General features: G+C 49.4%; 1 protein-coding gene across 1 annotated transcript in view; it reads right to left on the reverse strand.

Moving 5' to 3' along the window:
• Positions 1-17,130, reverse strand: part of LOC128270386 (uncharacterized) — a 153,627-nt gene that overhangs the window by 79,571 nt on the left and 56,926 nt on the right. The window contains exon 3 of the mRNA XM_053007785.1: positions 16,698-16,819. Coding sequence (XP_052863745.1) covers positions 16,698-16,819 — 122 coding nt within the window. The remainder of the gene's footprint in view (positions 1-16,697; positions 16,820-17,130) is intronic.

The raw sequence follows: 17,130 nt of genomic DNA on the forward strand, positions 1-17,130 counted from the left end.
CCCGTATTTGACTTTCTGTAGACTCTAATTAAACCCAGCGCTTCATACTGTGGCAAGCACTAGCTCAAAGCCGCATTTATTTTAGTTACGAAATGCGATATCCTTTGGAAACTTAGTTCACCAGAAGCTTGAGGTTTTATGAATAGATTGACGTTTACTCTTTTTTGTGAAACTTCGTCCACCGAACATCGGACACATTGGATAACGAACTTTCCTATCAAAATTTCGTGAATTTAGTTTCTTTGTATACATTTAAACCGAATTTGAGAACCAAAGCGGCATTCGTCGAATGAAGAACAACAAAGCACTAGGCACCGATGGGATTGTGGCCGAACTCGTAAAAAATGAGGAGAGATTGTTGAATACGAGATTCATCATTACCATTCGAGTGACCCATTCGAAACTCTGGAGTGGAACCCTGAGGGATCATCTGCTTCAAGTCCAGCCAGATCTTGGTCTTTGCCGATGACATAGACATTGTGGGTCGAAGGGTCGTGGGACTAATAGGTGATCGAAAATCGTCTCGAGCTTCACCTATCTAGGGTCAAAGGTTAGCACCCGTAATGACATAACTAAGAAGATTCGCCCTACAGGCTGGGGAAACTATTTCGCTCACATCTCATGTCGAGTCGGTCGAAACTGGGACCTTATGCAGAACCTTTACAATCCCAGGAGTTTCATACGTATCTGAGACACGGACACGGACCAAAACTGATGTATCTGAAATGAACGCACCTGGAAAAATCTTTTCAGAACATGTCTCTAAATCAGACATTCAATGTACGTTTGACTGTTCTGTTGAGTTTCCTTAATATATTTATGGCCTGAAGTCCTTATAAAAATCGGTGTCGTTGAGTAGCTTGAGGTAGCTTTTAGACATAAAAAGGCATGGTTCATTCTCTTTAATCACCTTAGTACTGCGCCGCAAGTCTAAGCTCAGGATTATATTAGCCGTGGCGATTTTATCGCTACTATGGCTAATGATGATTCTTGCTAGCCATAGGTCCCAGACTGATCAAGTTTCGATTGGACCCAGCATAATATTTCATTCTTCGTCAAGTCTCATATTTCCAGACGCTTTTCGTGAGAATATCACAACTTCAGAATCCGAAGAATAATTGCCCAAATTCGTCCCAGCTCATCATGGCTCATCGTTAGGACCTCTCTACTTAGGGCCAGTGGAATCACCAACCCGACACTCTGCCCGGATTATGGAATGGAAAGCGAACCACAGCGCCCCGGCCAGCAGAATTATTTCGCAGGTCCCGATATTCCGTTTATTGCCGGTACCAATGTCCCGAACGAACGACCGCCCGGTCGCCGACTGGGTATCGACTTCCACCCAGTGTGCCGCTTATAATAAGGGATCACATTTCAATTTGACGACACAAAGCGTCAGCGCCAAGACGCAAATAAAAAAAAACTAAACCAAAAACCAAGGAATAATTTACGAAACGATCCTGGGAATCGTGGAACCTCACCGCTACCTAGATAAGAAGAAAAATGATCCGCCCGTCAACGCCATCGAGTGCCCGGGAAATAAATGGCCCGAAATGGATCATAAACATCCTGTCAAAATTAACGAGCCAATTCAGCGCCGCACACCCAACGCACCACACAACAACAACAACAACGGGCGAAAAAAGGACGCCTTCCCGGACCCCGGTCGCGTTCCGCGGCACACTTCATTTGGACGTCGTCGCTCACGACCGCGGGATACAAATCGCGTCAATTATACTTTGTTGCCCAGTTTGACGTCTAAACTTGCGGCGCCCGACCTGCCGCCGCCGCTGGGCCTCTGCGTGCGCCGGAGCGCCAACGATAACGAGAGATGGGTGGCAAAATCCGGCAACTTTGGAACCTCGATAAAGAAAATCGACCCCACTCGTCGGAAAACTTTCGAACCGACGAACGGCGAACCAAAGTCAACCATATCGCGCGATTCACACGAAACAGGGTCCTCTCTCGAAGGTTCAGTTACATTGCCATTTGACTCTTGGACCTTGCGAATGATCATCGAGTGGCCACAATTAAGCACACACACAAGCCGACCGACCGAACAATTTGGCCATCTGTCAAGCCGGACATCTTCCGAGCCTTTGAAGCTCGCAGATAAGTTACCACGTTCCGATTGCAGAATCCGGCTTTTTACAACCCCCAAACCACCTGTGGTGTCCTGGGCCCCGGCCATTATCACTGACCCGCTTTGTCCGTCCGTGTGGCAAAAACACAAATTACTATCGCCCGCGCCCAAGGACATCGACGTGCCCCGGTGCAGGAAATAAAAACCACTTGATGCATTATTTATGAACGCCGAAAGCGGCGAAAGTGAAAAACGGATACGCTATTTATGGTACGTATGCCGTCGTCCTTTGGCGTGGTCCTGCCGGGTTAACGACGATAGCAATCTTCCCGTGTGTTCCCGTCGGCCGGACGCCTGTCGAGCCCGATCCGATCCGATTCGAGCAGCGCGCGGGCCAACAGGAAAAACGGGGGCGCCTGAATGTAGGCAACCGGCCGAACACCAGAGTACGAGGCGGCTCGTTAACTGACCGCACAACCGGCCGGTTGGCCGCCCGGCGGCGTGTAAGCCGAGAACCATATTTTACCCAGCCAGCGGCAGCGGCTGGGCGCGCGCTTAGCGATAAATTTGCGCCCGCCGGCGTGTCCTCGGTGGACCAAATTTATGCACATACCACCACCACCATCATCATAGGCGCCCGGAGACCACATACGGTGCTCTGTGGCACCGGGAAGTACTACCACCACCTGCGGGGGGCGCTTTTATCTGCTCTCTCCATTCCGGCGCTTCATTTTTCGTCACCGGATACGCGCGGGAACCCCTATTTCCGGACCACGGTCAGTGGACAGGTCTATTCTATTTCCGTTCCGCCCCGGCAGGAGGTGAGGTTGGAGGGTCGGAATATATACTGACTCCTCCGGGCTGGCTAGTTTGGCCAAGGACTCCCCCGAGGAGCGATTTTTTCGTGTATCGCGAGGGAACCAACACGGATCTGCACTCTCAGGACGCAGTGGTCCTTCGGGTGCGCACCAAGGGGAGATCCACAGGCACAGCACTCCGACGACGACGACTGGCAGATAGTTTTCCGTTCCATTTGGTCGCATTTGGTCGCCTGTCATCTGTGACTGTGGCCTGCGAAGTGAGAACATTTGGTCGGAGTCCACGGGCGCGCTCGCGGAGTCACGGTAGGGAACCGGTGCAGGGGTCAACAGGCCGCAGGGAGCTACTGTTTGATTCAATAAATTACAGCACATCAACACACCGAAACGCACACGCACAAATGTATGCACAACCGTCATCCGGCGGTCCCGGCGGGCCACTGGCCGGGAATAAAAATAACGGGCCGCCGATGGCTGATTGAATGTGTGGTCAGACGACGAGCATAAATATGTTAAGCCGCACCGTCATAGGCGCGCTACTGCTGCGTGTCCTGCGGGCTGTATCGTTTACACCGCAACGGACGTGCCAGGAATAGCCACATCACCGCTCACCGGGCGCACCGAACTCAATTTGCCCCCTTTCCGTCCCGAGCAATCCACCGCTCTCGTGTGGCTGCAGGACGTCGGCTAGGACGAAAGGTTAAATATTTGTGCGCAGCTGGGACGGGAGTCTGACGGATGTGAAATAAAAACATCATCCCGCCGGCGTTAATTGGCGATCGTTCGTGAAAATTGCGAAACCCGCGACCGACCTGCTTGATGAGTTAAAACTCCGACAGTGAGAAAAGGAAAGCGAAAACATTATCCTTTCGCGTGCGTTAGGCGGGCGAGCGCGCGCGCGCCACATTCCGGAAGTTCCGGAAGGAGAGATCGAAAAAAAAACTTTAACCGGAAACTGTTCATCCGGAAACGAACCAAAAATAACACACACACACATCCATAGAGAGTAGTGGCTTCGAAAAACGGACAAAAAAGGAAAAAAAGGATATTTAACAACTTTTTTTCTGATAGTCAGCCCGTGGCCAAACCTTCCTTTCTCTCACTCTCTCTCTCTCTTTCACACATCATCTCTCTCTCTGCCTCTCTCTCTCTCTCTTCGGCCAGCGTGGTGAATGAATAAAAAACTACTTAATTACAACTTATCTCCGGGTGCAGGATCCTATCGTCCTGCGCCGACGAAGGCCCGGAGATGGTAATTAGTGATAACTGAATTTAAATTAAAAGAATGAAAGATTTCCCAACCGGCGCGAGGCCAGGCGGTGTGCAGCCGTCCGCCTCGTTTCCCCCGCTGCGAGACCCCCACGAGTTGCATACGCTAGCCGCCGCCGCCCGCTGACTCTGCCAGGGAAAACACGGCCAAAAAGGGGTTTGCAAAAATCTTGGGGGCTTTGGGCTTTCGGGTTCTGCTGCTGCTTTTGTTCCTACCTCGTGGGCTACACGTTACCCACCGTCTCCCATCCCCGGCCGCCCAAACAAACTGCATCCGGGCGCGGGAACCGGGTCCGAGAGTTTTTGTCCGCCTTCGGACCTGGAAAGAGTTGCGCCTGGCGCGCTGCTTGCGCTGGAGCCAATTAGCAAATTGTGATTAATCTTGACCATTTTGGTGCGGAACTTTATTTACTGCTGGGTAACGCTCGGATCTGGCACGGAAGCGCCCCAGCTGGCCGCTAGTTCCCCGCCCGGTTACGAAGGGGCGGTGTTCTTGATTTCTTTCTAATTGAATGAAACAGTTTCTTTGCATTATGCTGCGGTGGAGTGGCCGTTCCGGAAGCACAACAAAGTCGTTATCCAGTTACTCCAGCACCCGAACCGGGCGTCGGGCTCGTTCCGAGTTCGTTCTAGTTCGTGTTCGTGCACTTCGTTTCGCGGGCATGCAATATCCAAACGGAAACAAGAGCCTTTAAAGCCTCACACATAGTCTTGATGGGAAAACCGGACAAAGTTGTAGAAAGGACGGTTGATTTGGAGGTGTGTGATGTTGCCGTTGGTTTCAGGATGATTTTGGATCTATTATTTGTGTAATTCAGCAATTCAATCGGCGCCAGTAGATCCGGGGATTTCCAGGATTTAATGCTATATTCCACATGATTGGCAAGACCACAAACGGAGAATGCTCTACGCTGTGTGTTTTGGCACTGCACGATCACGTTGTCGTAGCAGGATTAAATGCATTAAACTTTTGGCTCTATACTTGAGTGAAGACCACAGACACATATACTATATGCCAACTGACAGATTATTGGTCCCACTACATATAAGAGTCCTCGCTGGAGACCTTTACGGACAAATTTCGGTGCACTTCAGATGATGTTCTAAAAGTTTAACGCCGTCAGTTAATCAGAAAAGCGTCTCTAACAGAACACCATATAACGCGGGCGAGTGGCGAATAACATTTCAAATCATTGTTGAGTTAGAAGTTAGGGCCAGACTCCGATGCCAATGGTCGAGCTCTTTTCGGTTTGAAGCCCATTTCGGAAGGCTGGCTGAATTGCGGCGAAAGATACGCACAACTATGGCTACAGTCGGGTTTCTTCGGAGCGCCGGCGGAACCGATCCGGAGGTTCAACGGGCAGCACCAGCCCGCAAGCAGCCCATCGGTTGAATGTGTGATGAGCAAGTTGTTCCATAATTAATTTCGCTTAGAAGCATTGTAACGAGTTTTATCGTCCGAACGCACCACCCTGAGAGTGCCTAATATCCCGTCAGCGTCCTGGCAGGTATCGCTCTGGTCCGTGGAATCGGTTCGACGGCTATCCGGTTCTTTTTCACCTCGGCCCCCAAGGCTCCCCATCGCACGGATATGCGCCTCGTGCCGTGTCGAAAGTAATTTTAATTTGTACAAAATTCTTTCAAATTTAAGAATCCCACCAATTACACCACGGACCGCGTTTTAAGGGTAAAGTTTGCGAGTGCGCAGAGCGCAGGAAAGTTTTCAAATTAAATTCAAAATTGCATTAAAGTGGACCGTGCTGGAAAAATCGGCCATTACGCCGAACAGTGGTTTGTCGGATTGCAGCTCTCGGGAATTTGCGGGACCTCCACGAAGCATTTCAAGGACCAAATATGCAGACTCGCATCGACCAGCTCGCCGCCGGAAGCGTGTGGCAAATAAATATTATTCAACCCGAATTAATTTAATTGAGCCAATAAAAGCGCGGGATACATGGTGGCAACATTTTATGATCGCTTCTTGCGCATCCCGCGTGTATTCTCCGATAAAAATTTATGCAAAATTTATGTAAATTGCAATTAAATGTCTTCCTTCTCTTCCACGCACACCCACCCACCGCGATAACGTTTATCGTTAGCTTTTCCGGTTCTTTTTTCCTACTCAGGCCGTCACAGTCAAAGTCACACAGAGCAGCCACGCAAAAGAGCAACGCTTGAGCTTGAAACAATATGAAATATTATTCACGAACTTCCTCGCATTACTTGGGCGGAACAGAAACGTTCCGGAACGGAAGCGTTCCAGCGGCGAACCAGCGTGTGTGTGTGTGTGTCTGCCGGTTTATGACAACGGTGTAAATAAAAAACCAAACAGAACAGAAAAACAAACAAAAACACAAACAATGCAAAAACTAACAGCACCAAACAGAGAGAACCGGGAAAAGATGGTGGGAAAAAAGAGGTGAGAGCACCGCAGCCCCACAACAGGAAAGGAATAGGATGTGTCAGGATCCGTGTCCGGCCACGGGACGGTGATTCCGGACGATGAACCGTGCTAGCGGCGAAACTTTGGACACGAAACGGTCGGAAAACTCGGAAAAGCCCAAGAAAAGCGGCCGGCACCAGTGGTGAGGGGAAGCGACGAGCGCGAGGTGCGTCCGGTTTCATTTCGTTAGGATAATTTATGTGTTTTAATTAGACTTCGTGTCAGTGAGTTCGTGTCTCAGCTTTGTGTCCTTGCCCTTGTGCCTGTGTTTGTGCGTGTGCTTATCCATTTTTTCCTCCTCCCGGGAAAGCCGGTCGGGCCAACAACTTCCAGCGCTTGTGTGTGTGTGTGTGTTGGGCCCAAGAAATCCGACCCGAGGAAAGTGGGAAGATCGTTTCAGAAAAAGGGCGCGCTCCTCTCGCCGAGTAGACGAAAACTAACCTCACTACTTTTGCTCCCTTAATCGGCTCACAAAACATTGGCTAATCCGCTTCGGAACCGGCGGGGTGATAGTGAAACAACAATCCCCACACACACACACCAAGGCACAGGAACCGTAATCCGTTCGGACATCAAAAATCGGTTTAATGGCGGCCTCCTACGCCCGTTAACCGCTCACTTTTCGGGCATTCTCCGGGAGCGGGACCACCGGAGCCAGCACCAGTTGCTGTCACCGGAGCACCGGAGTGTCGCCGGACCCCTCCTCAGCTGCGTCCCAATCACGGCCGAACCACGGCCGCTGATTAAACGGAGTGCTATTCAATTAGGGTCGGGCTTGATACGTGCGGCACGCACAGGCGACGAGCTCTTACGAGCCACAGGACCCGTCGTCGGTTGTGGTGGTGGTGGTGGTAGTGGCGGTCACCTTCAAGTGCGGTGTAATCCCTGGCGTGCGGATTACACGGGACGCCTAAATGAGTAACGACCACGGAAAAACCCTCCTCATTAGACGACACCATCGGTGCTGGGAGAGAGAGTGAGAGCGAGTGAGAAAGCGAGAGCGAGAGAGATTAGAAAAACAGAGAGAGAGAAAGCGAGAGTTGCGGTGGCTTCTTTTTGTGGAATAACTGTGATTATTATCAGCATTTCCAATTATGCTAATTAGATCAATAAATTGCCGCTCATCGAATGTGGCATGGCCGCCTCCGCCGTGTCCTTGAGGCGGTGTTGGCTGGCACCGAGGGAAGCACCGCTGCGCCGGACTACTCTACAGGTCCGCCCCATCCTCGAGCTGGGTGATAATTTCCGGCCGACCCCGGCCTGGGCCTGGGGCAGGATAATTGGCTTATTGTTGTGCAGCAGCAGCAGCAGCAGCAACACTGTTGGCGGATAAGGTTCAGCAGAATTTATTTGCCAAACATACGCGCCGTGCTGCTGCTTGTTGTGGCTTCCCCTTCGGCCGTCTTGGAGCGGGGGGCGGTTGTAATATTTTTGCACCCTCATCAACACCCACCACCACCACAGCACACCGTCAGCGTCATCGTCATCGTCATCAGTGTGGTCGAGTCAATCGATTGCGAATCGTGGCATTTCCCCCGGGCGGCCATAGCCATCCCTGAACAAATAGGGATAAGCAATGGAAAGATGCCGGATGGAGCGGCGGCGTGCCAAAATCAGCTCCCGATAATGCCACGTCAGCGCGCACACACACACGGGGGCCGGGGCCAACAAACGATTCATAATTGGATTGCCAGTCCAGTCTTCGCCGGGGAACCGCGTGTGGGCTGGGGAACTTTGTTCCATTCTCGGTGCGGCACGTGAGAGAAGGTGTTCCCACAATCACTATCGATCACGAAGATGCTATCGGCCACAACCCGGGGTGGTTGGGCTTGGCTGGGTGGTCGGCTTTTTGCACAGTTTATTTGTGTGACAATAACACACTCACACACGCGCACGCAGTAATCCTGCGATCAACGAAAAATGGGGTGCATACGCCGTGAGTGGGATTTTGGGAAAAGTGTTAGGTTTTCACGAAAGTATTGCCTATGTGCTGATTATTGACCACCTGTGTGCAATTCCAGTGCTTTCTAGTGTTTATGTTTGTTGTATTTTCTTGACCTTGGTCAGTAGAAGACTATAAAATCGATTCAAGGAAATACTTGGGCATCGCTCAGCCATGAGAGTAAAATAAATTAATTGTCGATGAAAAGTACCCTGGGACAAGCTCGCAGGAAGCAGGAACACCCAAAGTCGGCTGCCCTAAAAATAGAAAGGTTGGCTGCTGAGGGAAAGAAATAAACGAACCAGCAAAAGAATCGGGAAGGAAAGCAAAGGAAAATACTTTCGGGCGAAAGTAACAGAAACATATGTATTTTCTCTCCTATGTAATTACCTTTAAAGTCCCTACTCTATGCAAACGGTTCGAAAAGTTTTTGTTTGAAGCATAGCTCAACACATTCCTCGTTTCGACTCTACTAAGGACTTTGAACAAGTTCTTCAGTGTAGTGCTAGAAGTCGAGTCTGGTGCCGGAGTCTGTCTGGCGAATACGGAGGTTGCGGTACGATATTGGTCAAGTTTGTGGCGACAAGATCACGAAAATGTGATGCACAAAAACTTCCTCGTGATGCGAAAACTAAGAATTATCTCTCTACAAAAACGATGCACACCTATCTAGTGGTATTCTTTATTGACAGTTTGACCGATTGGAAGGAATTCATAAAGCACCACTCCAAGATAGTCCCGTAGACAAGGCAAAGGTTTCCCCTAATGTCATCAGAAAACATGTCAGAAGAAAGAAATTGTCGCAAAAAGGTAACACTGAATTTGTGAGCTGCATTTCTTACGCGTGTGGTTTGTATGTTGTTTGTATGAACCAGAATTTTGCTATCCATTATCTAGGATTAATAACTTTTGGCTAGAATAAACATTTGGCACATGGACCCCACAACTTATGCGAATCGTGTAAACATAAACGAAGACAGTGTTTCACGACAGTAAACGTTTCCATTTAGTGTCAGCTCTTGACTGGGTGCATTAGTATCACATCACATAATGTCTTGCGAATACTTAAAAATGCCAATAAACTGTCCAAGAGTATCGATTTTAAAAGATCGGACTTTGCTTTTGCTGTTCCTATATTTTTCTAAACAAGTGTAGTCATCAATCAAATTTGCAGACCCTTAACCATTTCGATAAAAAAGGTCGAAGTGAATTCGCAGTTATCATCCAAATAGTTTGTAGAACAAAATATTTAATTAACGATGATATTGTTACCAATCACTGCGAAGGTAAACCAAATCTTCTGTGTCAACCTTACATCGTTGTTGCTGTCAGCAGAACGCAGAACCACGTCCGCCTTAACGGATAAGCAATGGCCACCAGTTGAGTTCAGGAGATACTTTTTCATTCCGCTAAAGTTGTCCCACAAAGTTACGAGAAGAACCAGAAGTGACTTATTCGTCCCGGCGTGCGACTTTACGTACACACGCTCGGTAAGAGTGTGTAATGTTCCGGATTCGCTTACGAGCGAGCACCATTCAACGACTCGCGTAAAAGTCACTGTGCCACCGTAAAGTTAATTATTTTTTCCAACATTTCAAAGCATCACGTTCCATCAGCTATTAGTTAGCTTTGTTTGCGCGAGCGCGGTGGAACGTGGAGCACCGGGCTGAGGCGCGTCCAACGGCCCTGCCTTGCCGTGTGCTGAAATATATATCCTTGCGCCAGGCGGCGCCACGTGCGGCGCAACTGCACACCCGCGAAACGCAGTCTGCAAGTGCGGTGCACAATTTCTCTTATTCATGCACTCGCGCCGTGGCAACGGTAACGCTTCGGAATGCGTTACCTGAAAAGCCAATTCTGGAAGAATTTGTATTTTTCTTTATTTTTCCTTTTTGTTTTAGCAGGCAAGGAAAAACTATGATGGCAACGTACTCAGCCAAGCCCTCGGCTGCCTTCAAGGCGGCACAGCACGAGAAGCCAAGGACACACAACTTGCCACGCCGGCATCGCTTTGAGTGGAAAGCGACATAAAGCGTCGTTCAGCTTTTCCGCCGGCCCCGGGGTTTTCTGCTCCAGCTTTCTGTGTGTTCCCGTTTGCCGAGCGTTCCCCGGCGTCTTCCTGGCTGATTTATGGTGCTCGCACTCGGTGTGCGCGAAGATTGCTCGCTTCCGAGCGTAGGACCAACGACGTCGGCGGCAATCAAGGCGCGCGCGCCCGCGCCCGGTAAACTATTTCTCTTTGTCATGATGTTGGCAAATAAATTAGTTTATGAACTTATGAACCTGGTTACGGAGCGCGGGCCAGAGTTTAGTTACAGCAAGAGGTTACACCATCATGTGCCAATAATGGGGAACGTTGTTTGAAAACACTAATTATTCCATCAACAATGTAAGCCCGGCCGCTGGGCCGCGCAAAGTGTATCGCTCTATGCTACTCTATGCCCTCCATTCGGGCCACATCGATCGAGCTAATGCAATTGTGGTGCATCGAGCGACTTTGGCGAAAGTTGGCGGACGGGTCGCGAAGGAACCTGCAACCCACAATCGAGAAACTGGCAACTGAATGCAGTGTAAAATAATACTTTGGGAACTTTGGGTATAGGGCGGCCAGCAGAGCAGACGATTAAAAAGGACACACGAGCAACTTACAAGGATTAATAGGATTAAACGATTAAATGATTATTGTATGCTGACGTCAATCGAAGGAAAGAAGTTACCTCGCTACTGCTGGCAACAGTCCACAACTCCACAGCACACGGTCCGCCACCTCCACTTAGGTCCCTGACATTAATCACACAGCTTGCTCGAACCCGCTTGACGCTTTTCCCCTCTGCAGCAAACTTGGCCTGCTTCAATTTCTTTTCAATTGTCAACTTAATGTCAACCAAGCCATTTTCCATTTTGCCATTTTCCGAGCACAGCTTGTCGTCGGTCGGTCCTTCACAGCGCACCACGTGACGTAGGCCACGTGTGGCACACGTGTGGATAATGTGGGTCTGGAATATCGAAATCTTCACACCTGCCCCCGATAAAAAAACAACACGCCTGATGCGACACCCGAACACGACGTGGCGCACTCTAATGAAATCAAATAGAATTAATATTTATCGATTCGCGGAACCTCCAATCAGGCAAACGCGGCTCCTGAAGCATCAAGAAGCCGCTCCCGATTCTTTCCATTTTCTCTACACGCGGCGCATCGAGTGGCACCCGCTGCTGTGGGGCGCAGATTCGTCAGCTCCAATAACGCTCAAAGCACAGTATGCTTCAGCCACCTTGTACGGTCGCACATCCTGGCGCCCGGATCGGCTCCGGGCGTAAAAGCCCTTCCCGGCCCGGCCACGACCGAATGGTGTCGCCCGGATGGTACATCTGCCATTTTGCACGATAATGATGAAATCCGCTTTTATCTCGCGCACAGGAGCCGCTTTTATCTCTCAATCTGTCAACGTTGTCGCCTTCGGGAGCGTAGCGAATATGAAACGCGACGTTTGCGCGTGGCGAGCCCGAACGAAATGACTTCCACGGCGCGGGCGCTGCTGACGCGATTAGCCGGGGCCGGGGGCTGGGGGCCTGGGCGATTGATTGAAAAGGCGGCCTTGAGCGTTGAATTCGGATATTGCTTTAAACATGCAAATACCGTCTTTAACATTTAGCGACCTTCCCGTGCCGACGCGTTGTGAACGCTACGAAGACATACCGCGGGCGGATGAACTGGAGGCGCGATGAAGCGTTTGAGTACCTACTGAGTAATACTAACAGATAGTTAAAACATCCACAGCATGATTAAACCTAGCCACTAGTCCAAATACATGAAGCCATTCGATATAGGGACCAAACAAATTAACTTCCGACTACGCAACAACTACTGGACGACTGCTGGAGCTTAAGTTATAAAGCAAACTCACAAAATGCTGATTATTGATAGTAAACCAATAGACAGTTACGCTATAAACTGGGTAATGATGATCAGTGATTCTTCACTAGAAATGGCCCTAATCGGAAACATTGAAAGACATCGTTACACATCTGATTGATTGCTTTCGGCAAACGTAACACCTGGGCTGAATAGTCTCAAAATTAGCCGTTTACCGCATTCACAGTTAGTACTGACCTTCAAAGGACAGTTGTTAACATTTTTAGATATTCCAGTTATTTTAGTTATTATATCCAGTTAGAAAGTTTGTGAGTTATTTTGCTATTTGTTTTTGTATTTTGCACCTCTTTTGTTTCTTTCAAAGAACACTTTGGTGTTGTAATTCGACACTGCGTCTTGATGGGAAAAATACTGTTCAAGCCAAGCAATGGCTTAAAAAGTGTTATAAGGACTCCGTTCTATCAGAAACAACAATCATACGTTGGTTTGCTGACTTCAAACGTCTTGAAACGTGGTGTTGATGATTCTGAGCGGTGCTTGGCCATGTTTAAACGTAACTCACTGGGATTTTTACGTTGATATGTACCAATGGATGAAATGTGGATCCTTCACTTCACTCCGGAATCAAAACGTTATCGTCATCGTCATCTGATTTAATATTCATCGACTATCTTGAGAAGGAAAACACCATCAACAGTTAATATTATTTTGCGTTATTAGAGTGCGTTTAAAGGCCAAAATTACATAATAGTAGATAATGAATAGCTTCATTTGTTCGAGAATACTTTTCCAGTAATGTCTGTCTGATTTTCTCAAGTGTTGTCCACATTCTGGCCATGCAGAATGCAACAGTCGAATGCTTTTCCACCGTGTCTGATGTGTCGTCCGAGATCAGTTCAAAATTAATCGCTTCCCGCCGAGGGACACAGAAACTAAAAGTGCCACAACAATAACGAAACACAGATATCCGTCCACCCGGTGCACCCCAACATTCGGTCGCCACTTGTGGTCGAGAGAATAATTTACTGTCTACCAGCACGCCCGCCCGGCCAACTTGGAGTAAAAAAATCCATTGAATTGTCCCCGGGCGCGGAAGAAACTGGACCACCGGACCGGACCAGCCGGAGCCGTCAACGTGTCGAGAATATGACACGGAACGCGTTAAGTTTCCCCAAATCCATCGGGAAGCATCATGGCCGTTTCGGAGGGGATTCCGACCTGAACCTCCGCTGGAACTCCGCTGACGGTACCCGGTGATGAGCTGCTTGCTGCGAGCAGCAAGTGTCGAGAACAATTCGTTCATCAGTTTTGTCCCGAAGAAATGGCTGCCCTCGTTCGGGCGGAAGGACTCCGGTTCCGAAAACAAAGCCCGACGACCACCGTTCCGTGTCCCGGACATGCCGTGCAAGTGTATCGTTTGCAGTGGCCGCGCTGCAGCAACCCCGCAGGGACACAATTGCACTAATAATGCAGCGAGCACGAGTGACAGCGAGCCAAGCGGCAGGAGACAAGCGTACAAATTACTTTCAAACTGAAGAATGAAATTAGTTTTCCAGGCGGCGGCGTCCGGAACCACCGGAAAGATTTCCCGACCGAAAAGATGAAACCACTGGTGGTGGTGACGGAGGGACACCTGGTTGGTTGGCAAGCGCCACTCCCGTCCTCGGAATGGGCGGGAAGAAAGAAGCAAACAAAATAAGATTCGAAAAATGCACCAACCTCCCCGATGAGAGCTTTGACGGCAGCGAAAAGGACTCTCGAATTATTATGCATTTGCAGCAGACCCTAACATCCTCCTTCACACACACAGCCCTTGGACCACCGAGAGAGGGTGCTCCAGCTCCGGCGTTGGACTGCAAAAAGCTGCTCCCGAACCGAACCCGGTCCCGCACAGATTGGGACATGCGGTCCTCAAAAGTCACAGGGATTTGGCCGTCCGACCGACCGAGAAAACACGGCACCCGGGCTTCCCCCCCTTTGGTGTTACATCGGGCATCGGGCTCGAGCCAGGACTCTATTAGTAGGGGTACTACTACCACTTCGCTACGAGCTTTTGCCCCGATGCGGAGATGCAGCGCCAGGGATCCAGGGCAAAGTGGACCGAGCGCGACGCCACTCCTGGGGTAGAGCCAGCGGGAAAAGTGCCGGGAAGTCAGGACGGACGCAGTACCAGGAAGGCCAGGACCTGGCCTCGGGCGAGCCCATGGGGTGGGAATTAAACTTGTTGAAAAGCCATTTATTTTTCATTATGAATAAAATTAGGGAATTTTTGCTTCGGTCGCGATTGCAGTTCGCCCGTGGTTTTTGCTGGTCCTGGGCCGACTGCTCGGCTGTAATCCTGCGGTTCCGGGCTGCCGCCGGAACGTCCACGGGAAAGCAAATTAAATGTGCATGTACCTTTTTGCTGCCACCGGCGAAGTCATGGGGATTGTAAATTCAAAAAAGACGAGTGCCTCGGTAAAGTACCACCGCCACCGAGAGGGGAAGCTGCGGCTCGGCACTCAGGGCTCTGGCTCTGGCGTGCCTTTCCGATTCGCGTGCTTCGGTTTGCTCTCCATTTTTTTTACCATCAGTCCCAGTAGTTCTCCCTTGGTCCGTGATCCGGCACTGAAAGTACTCCCAAAAAGAGCAACCACTCCTCGTCAGAAGTCACTTCCGGACCGGCAGCACGGCGCGATGGCCTCACGCTGCGAGCTTCATATCGGCGGCAGATAATTACGGCGAGCACAGTGTTGCGGTGTGTAGTACACACGTTGGCGCTTTGGCGAAGGTGTAGAACCTTACATCATCCCTCGCGAAATCCATTTTCCGGAATACTGAAGACGCCGACAACAAACAGCTTCCAAAGTGCACCCGAGCAGCTCGCACTCGGTCGGGTGCAGTCGTGTGATCCACTTAAATCCTTGATTTTACGGTGGAAAACTTTTGCAATCTACTCTAGCGGAGCGTATCATCTCTTGAGCACCGCTGGGGTGCAATTTTCCAGGCAAATACGTGAATCATGAGCCGGTGCATGCCGGGTTTGGTGGTGGATTTGGAAAATTTGGGTGAGAAATTAATTTGTTCTTATTTTCCACGTGCCAACACGAAGCCGATACGTGCACCTTGTCCCATTGGGTGCAAAAGAAAAGTGTGGCCGGCGAAGGTATGTGTACATTGCCCAACATTATTCCATAGAAAAGTATGAGTGGATCCTAGACCGATAGTCAACCCAAAGGACCCACTATTCAGGAATGGATTACACGTAGTTCATGTTCAATAATTCAACAATCACAAATTTTATGAATACGTAGGTCATATTGATCGCAACTTTAATTGTGATTTAAATTAAAGAAATAAAGTGAATAATAGTTTAACCTGTTTTTGATGCATTATCGCCATATTTTTTACTGTCGAAACCCGGTGTCGTGAACTGATCGTTCATGCAAGCTCCTTTCGTCTTTGGTGTTTATGTTAATAAGCAGAACTGTCGAATTTAATAAGTAGAAATTCAGATCTCTACTGTCAATAACTGCACCGTTCGAAGTTGGCGATTGACCAGAAACGGCCGCAATCGGCCTAACGAAGAGGTGTTGTGTTTCGCCAGGACAACGATATGTCACAAACGTCTTTAGTGGCTCGCCAGAAAGTCCGGGAGCATGGTTGGGAAGTTTTAATGCATTCGCCGTATAGTCCGGATCTTGCCTCAACCGATTGAGACCTTAATCGCACATTACAAAATTTCCTGAGTGATGTGAAAACTGAGATCGAAAAAGGATCGTGAAAATGGACTGCTCAAGTTTTTCGCAAATAACGACAAAGCATTCTACAAGAAAGGCATTACGAAGGTAATTTTTAAAAAGGCAACAAATTTCCCAAAACAATGGTGCATATTTGACGCAAAGCGGACCATTGGAAACCTGTTAAGTATAGTTTTGAATTTTACCCAAATTATGTATTTTTAGCCAACCTTATATTTAACCCACCTTAACGCTTGCAGCTAAGATTCTCCACTAACTATACCTCGGAAAACCTTGACCGTTTACTAAGGCACACTAAGGGGGCTTCCATTCCCATTGCGAATGTTTGAAGGAAATGTGTCACTTTTGAAATCCTCGAGCAACATCCAACGACCATTCCATCCAGCAATGCCGAGCAACGAATCATCCCATTCCCAAAACCTCCGACAGATGAACCCGAAGTGCGCTCCGCATTCTGAAGATACTCGACGAACCACTCCTTTAAACATCCGCTTCCCTAGTGCAGACACAGCCCACGCGACTTACCTTCGACCGTGCCGGTGTAGATCCGCGACAGATCGTAGTCCAGCGGTCCCGCCGTGCTCTCGATTTCGACATCTCGCGCGAACACCGATCGGGGATCCTCGCGCAGCACCAACCGGAACTCTCTGTGAAAAAAGTGAAACGAAAAAATAAACGAGATTCGTGAATCCAAACCGTGACAGCCAAGCCCCCTCCAGCCGAGATGTTCGCTCATTTCCATATGTTGGCCAAGAAGGCGTCGGAAACCGCAACACACGGCCCCCCGGTTTCCACCCGATCCAATCCCGATAATGGGCTGTCCGCCGTTACTTTTTGGCCGTTTGGGGCGGGATCCGGGCGAAACTTTGCGAATATAAACTGCGGCCTACAATGGACTTGTCCCGTGGTCTTGTTTAAACTTTTTATGGGTCCACCCTGCGCCGCGCCACACGTGTTC

This window comes from Anopheles cruzii, chromosome 3 (genome assembly GCF_943734635.1).
Source record: "Anopheles cruzii chromosome 3, idAnoCruzAS_RS32_06, whole genome shotgun sequence".
Classification (NCBI taxonomy): domain Eukaryota; kingdom Metazoa; phylum Arthropoda; class Insecta; order Diptera; family Culicidae; genus Anopheles; species Anopheles cruzii.